The sequence below is a fragment of the Nicotiana tomentosiformis genome, chromosome 1, assembly GCF_000390325.3.
Source record: "Nicotiana tomentosiformis chromosome 1, ASM39032v3, whole genome shotgun sequence".
Lineage (NCBI taxonomy): Eukaryota > Viridiplantae > Streptophyta > Magnoliopsida > Solanales > Solanaceae > Nicotiana > Nicotiana tomentosiformis.
The window spans coordinates 11,574,380-11,586,494 of NC_090812.1; the positions used below are offsets into that span (position 1 = coordinate 11,574,380).

Here is a 12,115-nt window from a genome sequence, read left to right on the forward strand (position 1 = left end):
AATACACCATAAGAATTTTAGGTCCATCATAAATGATTTTAGCATTAAGAGAAAATACAACAAGATCAGACCTCTTTAATTTATAAGCATAACCCTGAGGAAATCTGGCATGAAGGAGAAAAGAGTAGATTTCTGAGATTTCTAATCCTAATTTATGTTATCACATCATGAAAAATGGTGGATCATAAGAGGAAACTTGTAACCCAAGATCATCTGTTAACTGCAATGTCGTTATCTAGATTTTGACAATAAATTGATGCCTCAATAATAGACAGAATATATGGATTATCGTTGATTGTACTGTGGCAATAACAAGAACAAATTCTCAAATTACACCTTTTCTTTTTTTGTCGAGGGGCCAATCACTTTCTATAAAGCAAATTTCTAATAAAATAAAGTAAATTTTCCTTTCATAAATAGAAATAAGGATCATGTATATAGTAAATCGATCATATTAGATCATGACAACACCTCACTTTGGATCACTGAAAGCATGTGAAGCATAAAAAAAAATCCTTTAACCACATATGTACACATGCAAAAATTCGATAGCATCATCAAAAATCCATTCTAAAAGGGACTCTAGAAGAAAATCAAAGAGCTACATGCAACATATGAAAGAATAACAAGCAATCAACAAGCTAATGATGAACAGTTAAGTGTCAGGAAAGTATAAAACTACATGTACTTCTATAAGAGAATGATAAAACAGACCAACTCTGAAAGGTTATAAAATTATGACATTCAATTCAATTTAAAAGGAACTATAACTAATCATATGGTGTTTGTTTATTGGTGGATTGAGAACCAATGAGGCCTCGGAGGCAAAAATGTTTGGTGACTCTTCCAATTTGTCCAAGCTTTGACGGGCAGAGTTTAACCGTACTGTACTGGTGGTAATTCCTGACCCGGACACTACGGTTATAAGAAAAATTCTAATCATATGAAGCATGCAACCAAAATATGATCCTTTTCCATTGTTGTCATCTACAACCAGACAAGTAGAAGAACATGAACAAAACATTGAAGATTCTTATGTTCTTCGAGATTAAGCAGATAAACAGAGAACTTAGTTTAATGTCTCTCTGAAAAATGAACAATCAAATTACCTTTATGTTGACCAGGAAACTAGCACAACTTGGAGCGCACTGCCGAGAAATGAAGGTGGCTAGGGTTTTGGAGTGGCGGCAACTCCGCAAGCAGAGACAGAATGGAGGCGGAGGACTCATAGGAAGAAAAATATCTCAAGTTGAGAAATATTTTAATCAATTTTTCATATAAACACATTTCGAAAAATTATTTGGACTATGCACGCAAGTCAAGGAGTGATGAATAGTGCTTTTCGAGGTCTTATAACACAAAAATGAATGTTTAAATTGAAGATGACATTTTGGGTCATCACACTTCCCTTCAAAGAAAATCAGTTAAAACATTATATTTCCCATTCAAGTGCTTGACCTAAAACTTGTATGGACAAAACCATTCAGCCCATCCAAGAAATTGCGGATTCAGAATGACCTTTGGATTCAACTAGATCATCCTCGGAAAAGCATTCATAACCATCTGTATAAGAAATTGTTAGTGAATTAGAAGAAAATTGAACTTTTTAATCCCATTTTTAACTGCAAGAATCTCCTTGAACGTGGAATGATAGTGTTGTTCATCATCCTTTAATCTTCCACTAGCGTAGCCATATAATTTTCTTAGAACATTTTTTTCTCAAATAAAATTGTGCTCCAATATTCATTACTGACATCTGTCTGCAATATTTTATTTCCATATGAGGAAATGTGCAAAGATTCTGACACTTTGAGACATCTCTTTTATTTTTTCTCACCGCATCGTTTTGATCCTTGCCCCATGGATGGGCATTATACTTCAAAATTTCTGCGAGAGGAGAAATATATGTATAAAAATAGGAATTAAATCTGTCACTTAATTTATTATTCCCAAATACTGTTGTATTTTCTTCGTTGTGAACCCAATATCGGGGAACTTGAGATGTTCTTTAGAAATATGAGGACCTGAGGTGTGTTCTTCATGGGAATAATTGATGCCCAAAAAATCAATCTTTTTGTTCTCCACATGCCACTCCACGTTTCTTATTGTGCATTCATGCGCCGTCACTCTTTCCTTTGCTTCTCTTTTTTCCTTACTTATTTTGTCTTTCCCTCTTTAAAATATGACATTATTTTAAATATTTGATTACTTGTTAGGTGTTTCAAAGTTTTTGTGCATTTTTTTTAATATGTACTAGTCTTAGGATACGTATTTTGCGCGTGTAACCCATCTTGATGGGTAAAACTTTTTATAAATCAAATAAACAATATATTTAAAATTATGTTTGATTGATAAATAAAAGCTTAAGCTCCTTTAATGGATGTTAATCCTATATAGCTGACTTAATAAAGGAAGAAACTCTGCCTCGTAGAAATCCTCTATCATTTATCTTATATTCAACTTAAATATAGTTCCGCTTTCATAATTCACAAGTTATCATGCTTTCTCTTTACGTTTAGCAACAACACATAACTTATGAAGACTTAAAAGCCTTTCTAGAATTTTATTAAGAAACGTTATTTTCAAGTTCATTCCTTTTGTGCTTTGTGCCATTTTAAAGTTTATTGTAGAAGATACAAACAATGTGAGGTAGCTAAAAGAAGGCAATTTTTTAATTTCTTTATTGCTAGCAAAATATTAATGTCACGACCCAAAACACACTATACGTCGTGAAGGCACCCAACGTCGCCGTTAGGCAAGCCAACAGTGAACTATCACGTAAATTATTCATTTTATTACTTTTGAAATCATAAATTATTATTAAGTAAGGAAATTTACACCTTTAAAATTCACGGGTACATACATAATTAGTATTGCATAATATAAAAGGTGATAATTATATGAAAATCAGTAAGCATCAACTAGAATATCCCCAAAACCCGATGCTACAAGTGCACGAGCATTTACTAAGGAGTACAACAATAATACAACATCTGTCTGGAATGTAAATAAGACAAGATAAAATAAATAGTACGATGGAGACTCTGTGGGCTGCGATACATAGCCCTAAAATAGGAACAACTCCATTATATTATTTATGACTTGCATGCAAAATTTGAAGTCATTTCGGATTGATTTGATACGTTTTGACACAAGATATAGAATTTGAAAATTTTCATAAACTCATAAGTTCGATTCGAGGTGCGATTCACTGTTTCGGTGTTGTTTGATATGATTTGAGGCCTCGCCTTAGTCCATAATATGTTTTGAGACTTGTTGATATGTTCAGACGGGGTCCCGAGGGGCTCGGGTGAGTTTCTGAGTGATTTCGGACCAATTCTAGGCCATTTTTAACTGCTGGTTTTTGGCTACAGCAGTGTACATCGTAGAAATTTCTGTTGCACATGGCTGACTTTGGAAGCTTATATCTCGTAATCTGTAAGAAATTTGGAGATGATCCAAAAATAAAAGTTGTGGCGCTTTGAGTATAGTTTCTAGAAATGTAAACCATTAATTTTTTAGATATTTGTACAGAAAGTTATGATCGAGTAACTGAAGCCTAGTACTGTAGTTGTTTTGCCTGGCAGTGTGCATCGCAGAAAATTCTGCTGCACATGGTTGACTTTGGAAGCTTATATCTCGTAATCTATAAGGAATTTGGTGATAATATAAAATAAAAAGTTGTAGCCCTTTGTATCTAATTTTCATAAATTCAAACTATTTGGTAGTTGGAGTTGGGTACAAAAGGTTATGATTGATATACTATAGGCTGTCAGGGAAGAGTGTTTGGAAGAGTTTGGTGTTTTGAGCATAAGCATGTAATGATTCAAAGGTCAATTTTTATTTCTAGAGATCGAAATTCAATTTCGAGACTTCCGAGAGTTTAATAATGAATTATAAGAATGATCTGGAATGTTCGGTCTAATTTCATCAAGTCGCGATTGGGTGTTTAGCGCGAAATATGAGTTAATTGTTTAACGAGCAAAATTTATATCGTATTGAGAAAATAATCTTCAAATTGAGTTTTGATTGAACGATTAGGTTTGTATTATTATTTGTGACTCATAGGAACAAGAATCGTCGAATTTCGAGTTTGTATGATGGAGTTAGAGCCTTTTTAGTGAAATATTAAATTGCTGGTGCAAGTAGGTTCTGGTGCGGACTTTTAGTGACGAGAAATGGACTTTTAGTGGAGGAAAATAAACTTTTAGTGACGGAAAATGGGTTTTTATTGAGCAGTTTCATTATTTTGCTCATTTTAACATTTTTGGAGCTAGGGAACTCAGATTTGGGCGATATTTGAGAGGATTTTCACCAAATGGATTGGGGTAAGTGTTTCCTACTCGGTTTTCATTATATTTCATGATTTCATGATTATTTTCATCTTTTATTAGTGAATCAATTGGAAGAAAATGGAATTTTTGCAAAATCTTTCAAAAACAAAAATTTAAGATTTAGAGGTCGATTCGTTATAAGAATTTGGTAAATTTGATATGGTTGAACTCGTATCGAAATGGGTATTCGAATTTCGTAAAAAATTTGTCGGGTTTCGATAGGCGGGACCCAAGTTGACGTTTTATTTTCCGGAATTATTTCCGATGAATTTTAATGAAGTTATACAATCAATTTGGATAGATTTGAGCTATCCGAAAGTCAATTCAAGAAAGAAGGCTATTTTGGAATATCGGCATAACTTCAAAAAGGTAAGTATCTTGCCTAACCTTGAGTGGAGGAATTACCCCTTCGGCATTGAGTCTTATTTGGAATTGTGTGATTGAAAACCATGTACGCGAGATGACGAGTACGTAATTAACTTATATGTGCAATTTATACCGATTAAAATTTGTAGACACCCTTATATATTAAATTGAAAAATTATTGGAACATAGTAAATCTTTTATTTGTCATATCTCGTTCCTTGTTTGTCGAGTTTGTATTTTATATGATAATTTGGGGTGATTGCCACTTGGATTTTATGTGAATTCCATGTGTTTGTTGATTTGATATTTTTTGGAATTAATTTCATTATGGATTTTTTATCTGTGAATAATTAATTAAATAAGCTTAAAAAGAGGCGTTAATATATTTATCAAAAATTTGGATTAAAGAAGGTGTTATCCTATGCTGAGTTACTTTTCCATATCTGTTGTTATTTTTGAGTTTTTACATACGTTGTGTGGAGCCTTGGGCTATTTGCTTTGAAATTAATTGATTTTTGTTGTATCTTTGGAGTTGGTTGTGGCAGGTGGGCAAATTCTGATATGAATTATTGTATTGTGTTGTCGTTTAAACACTCTCCTTGATGTTATTTATGCTTCATACCTTGCTTGTTAATGATATACATGTGCTTGGTAAGGGAGAGTATAAAGCACGAAGGATGATGTCGTGCCATGTGAGAGTGTAAAGCACGAAGGATGATGTCGTGCCATGTGAGAGTGTAAAGCACGAAGGGTGATGCCCTACCATTTGAGAGTGTAAAGCATGAAGGGTGATGTCGTGCCATTTGAGAGTGTAAAGCACGAAGGGTGATGTCGTGCCATTCTTAATATGCACGAAGGATAATGCTGTGCCATTTCATTTATATTATCATGTGAGGAAGAGAGTAAAAGCACGAAGGGTGATGCCATGCCATTATTTTTATATTATCATATGTTCATGGCACGAACAGGCGAGGACAAGAGACATACATTATATTGTGATAACTTTTCGTTGTGTATACATTCATGCCTTTATCGTGAGTTGTTATTGTGCACCTATATTTTCTATGTGACTTGTAGTCGTTGTTGCTTCCTGTGTGCCTCTCACTTTATTTCTTTTATTGTTATTGATATTTTTCTCACTTAGTTGGTACTGTTATATGTATGCACAGTGAGAAAGAGATAAATGCACGAAGGGTGTTGCCGTGCCAATTGATTTGATCTATATATATATATATATATATATATATATATATATATATATATATATATATATATATATACGGGTGAGAATGAGACAAGTGCAAGAAAGTATTACCGTGCCATTCGATATGATATGTTGAATATATTTCTCACACCATGAAAGTTTTATATATATATATATATATATATATATATATATATATATATATATATATATATATATATATATATATATCGGGTGAGAATGAGACAAGTGCAAGAAAGTATTACCGTGTCATTCGATGTGATATGTTGAATATATTTCTCACACTATGAAAGTTAAGTGAGGTGTCACATGGTGACTTTTACTTGAAAGAATTATATTTGAAAGATATGTATTTGAAAGAATTATATTCGTAAGATATTTATTTGAAGGAAGTATATTCGGAAAATATTTAATTGTACGGATTACATTCTAAAGATTTTTATTTGAAAAACTTATAGATAAAAGATGTATATTTTGAAGGACTTGATTAATTGGATGTACTTGTGTTTATTATTCGTTTGAGCAATATTTATGGTGTTCTTGTTGCCTTGCTGTTTATTTCACAAGTTGATTATTGTTGCCATCACTGCTATTTGTTTTCTATTATTTTTATATGCTATAATGCAAAGGTTATTTGACTAGTGAGTGTCTTGATTGTACCTCGTCACTACTCCACCGAGGTTAGTCTTGATACTTACTGGGTACCGACTGTGGTGTACTCATATTACACTTCTGCATATTTTTGTGCAGAGCTAGGTATTGGAGATATCAGATTCGGACAGAGATTAGAGTGTGATCGCAAGGCTTCAAGGTAAGACTGCTTGGTCGTCGCAGTCCCTTGGAGTCTTTCCATTATATTGTACTATCAACTCTTATTCGAACAGTATTGTATATTCGATCCTTGAGATCATTGCATGTATTCAGTTAGAGTTCGTGACTCTGTATTACCAGTCTTGGGAGGTTGTTATAATTGTATATTTTTTTTAAGGCTTAAATTGTAGTTGTAATCGGCTTATCTAGTCTTAGAGACTAAGTGTTATCTCGACGCCTGTGGTGAAATTTTGGGTCGTGACACCATATCACCAAGTTTCACTAAAACTATCTACTACCAGCCGTAACACATGTGTCTGTTATAGGTATATCTAGTGTTAATTTTTTTTTCTTCTTATTTTTCCCCGTCGATTGAGAATATTTTAATTTAAAACTAAAAATTTGCATAACTTAAGACTAGATACATCTTCAGAGAACATTAAACAACTCAAAATCACATTCTTGTTTGGATTGTCTTAAATTGATTTTTGAATGTTGGAATTTCAAGATATGGTTTTTCTCTTTTTGGGATTGTCTCGACATTAATATATTCAAATCTCTCTCTTAAAATTATAGTAATTATAGTAATTATAGTAATTATTTTATAATCATGATTACAAATGCATATTTCCGATTTAGAAATCCGTAGATTTTGCTCGCTTACGGTAGGTATATGAACTTTATACATGGAATACGTTTGTTTTGTGAATTTCAGGTTGCCCAGGATCAGCAATGTGCAGCAAATAGCAATATTGGTGCTCTATGTTGCGATTGCACTAATAGCATATGCCTTGTATGTTGTTGAGAGGGTATAGCGACATCTATGTTCGAATTACTATGAAATGACTGACTAGCGATCATATTTATATAAATTATTTTCCCAAAAAAACATATAGGAATATATATTTATGGCAATTATAGCACTGTTTATTATAAGCTTTATCCTCAAAAGACTTTTCTTGCACATTCATTGTTTGTTTTACACATTTAATTTTTTTTTATTTTTATTTTTTGTAATATTTTTCACAACTTAAAGTTAGAGAGTCGTGACTGGCACCTAGTGAGTGCGAAACTCGCTAAACAAACCCTTAACCAATCGTTTAGTAACATCAACAATAATATGCAAGCTTATAACAAAACTCCAAGTACCCAAACCATCTTGCAACACATATAACAAAAACTCATAAAGTAGTCTGATGGCATTATCATAACAAAATAAGTCTCCTCAAGAGATATATGATATGATACAATTGGAGAATATGCATCTTTTAATTCTCCAAATTGATTGGTAAATATTTATTATTCAGGTGGAATAGTATTGTATAAGAATCCCAAATTGACGTAGAAAGCTCTGCCAATTTAAAATGCATGGTACTATTTTGGTATAATTAGGACCCAACTTGACATAGAAAATTACACCCGCAGACAATTGCAACTTCAAATAAGGAAAGCAAGATGGTTTGATTAATCCTTGACTTCCCCAGAAACTTCATTTCTCGCCTTCTCTCAATAAGCCCTTCGAGAGGCATACTATCATTTTCAATTTACGTTTAGTTCTAATTCAAGAGGTTGACAGCAATGTAAAAATGGAGTTTTCTTCACACTCATAAGTCTCTAAAAAAAGTACAACTATCTAAAATAGTTTTATAAAAATCTTTTATTTTTCAGAGATTGTGCATTTGGCAAGCAGATGTGAAGAAAGTGTTTAAATTTTTTCCACATGAAACTTTCCTCCAAATTAAAGTTCTACAAAAGTTACTAAACTTTTTAAGAAAAAAACATTTCCCTTTTTTAAAATTTATTATTATATTCTTTCAAGTAAACCCATGCAAGAAAAAGGATTTTCTCGAGTCATAATTTTCTAACAACTTAGGGTTTCTACTATACTCAGGTAACCTATCCAATAAAGTGTGAAATTCCCAAAAAGCCCATGGTCTCATGCAGTATTTATGTACACATGCAATAATGAAATGATGGGCATTAAAGTAATTGGAAACCCACATTTGAACTGGACAGAAAAATACGGGAACAGGGGTAAATGGTGGGAAGATAGTGCCTATAACCGCCTTAACTGTCACTACCCACAAACACATTACTAATAAGTAAACAAAAACCCAGAATTGAAAGAAAAATAAATCAAAACTTTGAATTGTAAGTAGTCTGACAATTGATAACGTAAGATTTCAATGAGTGATTCGATGATAAAGAAAGGGCCGTGGAAAGCGGAAGAAGATGAGGTGTTGAGAAAGCATGTGAAAAAATATGGGCCAAGAGATTGGAGCTCCATTCGATCCAAAGGCCTTTTACAGCGTACTGGCAAATCTTGTCGTCTTCGTTGGGTCAATAAACTTCGCCCCAACTTGAAAAGGTTAGTTACTTCTTTTCATTCTACAGTATTGCTTTCTATTCTCGTCACTCTTCTTTGTACTCAGCATTTGTTGGGTTGAGAAATTTCTGTTTTAAGTTAAGTATTTTCATTGTGGGATTTTCTTTGTTGGGTTGGGATATAGTGGGAATTTCTTGTTGCATTGCTTGCAAAATTGTGTTTTTGGTTAAGGTTTTTTTTTTGTATTTGCTCTTCTTTTTTAGTTTTTTGTTGTTAAAGTTGCAATTTTGCTGAGAGTTTGTGGAGTTTCAATGCTAATGCATTTTCATCGTGGGGTTCCCATTGTTGGGTTTGGGAGATAGTCGGAATTACTTAATGCGTTGCTTGTAGAAAGGGTTTTTGGTTATGGGTTCTTTGTTCTGCTATTTTTATCTTACTATATATAATTGCCAAAAAAATGTTTTTTCTGTTTTTTATTTTTCATAGAATTTACCAATTTGCTGATATTTTGTGGAAATTGTGTTTAATTATTTTTCATGGCGGGGTTTGTTTTTTTTACAATGTTTCTTTGTGAAGATATGCAGTTTTCTTTTTACTCTCTTCTTCCTGTAAATTCGCTTAAATAGTTAAATTGTTGAAATTTGATGGAGAATTCAAAATGAGAGATTTGCTGCTATAGCGCTGATGATGTTGCAATGCGTATCAGATGTTTGATTATATGCTTAGTGTTATCATCTGCTTCTGTCAAACTGGAAGTGTATTTGATGAAATGAAGGTGATGATACCTCTTTTGTTAATTATTCATTTTCTTTTCTTTTGAATGAGTAGTGGAGTGAAGTTTTCAGCAGAGGAGGAGAGGACTGTGATTGAACTTCAGGCACAATTTGGGAACAAATGGGCTAGAATTGCTACATATTTGCCTGGACGAACTGACAATGATGTCAAGAATTTCTGGAGTAGCCGGCAGAAGAAATTGGCTAGAATTTTGCGGACCTCAGTACAACAGCCTAGTAAGCCCCAGAAGACTAACAACAGGGAAGCTCCTGCTCTTCAAAAACATCCCTCAGTAGAGGTAATTCAATATTCTTGTCATCCCTATATAGGCTATACTGCTCTCTGGTTTATCCTCTAGTGTTGTCAAATTTTACCGGACTTATTTAAATGAATCTTCTGTATAATTGGTTTAGCTGAGACATTGAGAACTTTTTGACTGGTATTTTTCTCAAGATTTGATAAAATGGGCATTTGAAAACTTCATGGACCTTGTATCTCTCAGCTTCCTCACTTATGGTCAGTCTGTGACAGTTTAGTCAAAACTTCTCAGATAGAAAGAAACATTGTTAAGATATGTAAGAGCTCTAGTAGTAGTTGTCTTACTCTTAACCAGCCAATAAGGTTGTATGTTTATGCCTTTTCACTGAATAGTTGTCCTCATAATTTGTAATTTTCAGCTTGTACATTGGATTATCTCTTTCTCTTATTGAATTTTCAGGGACCAAAGTTGAGCTCATTGGCAGAGGAAAGGTCTTTGTCCATATCCCAGTATTGCCCATCATCCTATATGAACAATTGTAACACAATCAACATGGTCCAATTGCCAGAGTTATTGAATTCAACTTCACTTCCTTTCGAGCCAGATCTGCTTCAACCTGAGTTCAACCCTTATGAGAAGAGAGCCTGCTTCGGGTCACAGATTCCACTTCCCTTTCCTCAGATTCCGCTGCAAACTGACTTTCTTCACCCACTGGAAAGTCAAATATTACCCATGAAACTTGAGGAATCTGACTTCTTAGATTTTTTCGGGCAGCTCAGTGCTTCTGAAATAGGAAATGTGCAAGTCCCTTTTGTACCATCATCATGTTCAGGACCAGAGAGAAGCTCTGATATTATTTCTGTGAAGAGAGAAATCGACATCCCCCTTACACCAGATAGCTTCATCGATGACTTCCCCATGGATATGTTTGATCATATCGATCCACTGCCAAGCCCATTCAATTGGTGATGTAGTAATTAGTCTATTTCGGACAGGAAGAAGGACATTCTTACTAGCATGTTGGACAGATATGTAGTGTTCTATGTGACATGAATATTGCTATTGTAGCTATTCTTTGTAACAGACAATTTGACCTAGTGCTTTACTGCTTCTAACAGTTTTCATCTGGTAGATTTGTGTTCTCTGATGGCTTGATGGAAGATTTTGTATGTTGTTTTTGTATCTGCCACCATAAAAAGGAAAATATTTTAATCAAAGATCTCACGCGAATTCGAATCCTGAATACGAAGTCGTCTTTATTAGAGAGTACTTTACCCCCAATGGGACTTTTCGGCGCGAATCCAACTTTAATTGAGCCCTAATACTAGTATGAGTTCGGTTTTTACCTATTGTTGATCAATGCATATACCGGATAAGTTGTTAGTTACAATTGTTGAATGAATGATTAATAGCATGTTTGACCAAGCTTATTTTTTGGCCAAAAGTGCATTTTTTAGTCAAAAGTGTTTTTTTGCCAAAATCAAGGTGTTTGGAAGCTTTTTGAAGGAAAAAAAAAAGTGTTTTTGAGTAGAAGCTGAACAGTTTTGGAAAAGTAGAAAAAAGTAGGTTCTTTTCAAAAGAACTAATTATTGCTCAAAAGTGCTTTTCAAATTAATTAGCCAAACACAAATTACTTCTCACCAAAAGTACTTTTTAAAAAAGCGCTTTTGAGAAAAGTGCTTTTCAAAATAAGTAAATTTTAGAAGTTTGGCCAAACAGGCTATTATAGCTAATTATATCACTGCAAGAATTTCATAAATGAAATTTTACCTCCTATAGCAAATGTATACACCCTATTTATTATAAACCAAAACTATTTTTAAATATTATTTCTATAGCTACCTTTTATATTTTATAGCAAAATAGGTATTTATGGTATATACTACAATTGAGGTGTGAAATACGCTATTTATGTTTTTTTTCTCTTTCTTTCAATTAACACACGATTCTCTCTCAAAATCCCATAAAAAAATTTCCTCTTTCTCTCTCTCTCTTCCTTCTCTCTCTTCGAGCAAAATACA

General features: G+C 33.3%; 1 protein-coding gene and 1 long non-coding RNA gene across 2 annotated transcripts; one reads left to right on the plus strand and one right to left on the minus strand.

The window, feature by feature from the left end:
* Positions 1-530: 530 nt before the first annotated feature.
* Positions 531-1,244, minus strand: LOC104120306 (uncharacterized). Its single transcript, XR_691628.3, has 2 exons — positions 1,110-1,244; positions 531-987 (listed from the first exon to the last, which is right to left on the minus strand). It is a non-coding gene; the product is annotated as an uncharacterized lncRNA (long non-coding RNA).
* Positions 1,245-8,874: 7,630 nt separating this feature from the next.
* LOC104120307 (transcription factor DUO1-like) lies at positions 8,875-11,222 on the plus strand. The gene is made up of 3 exons (XM_009632047.4): positions 8,875-9,103; positions 9,890-10,133; positions 10,554-11,222. Exons 1-3 carry the CDS (start codon positions 8,922-8,924, stop codon positions 11,061-11,063), a joined length of 936 nt encoding a protein of 311 aa, XP_009630342.1. The 5' UTR covers positions 8,875-8,921; the 3' UTR covers positions 11,064-11,222.
* The last annotated feature ends 893 nt before the right edge of the window (positions 11,223-12,115 follow it).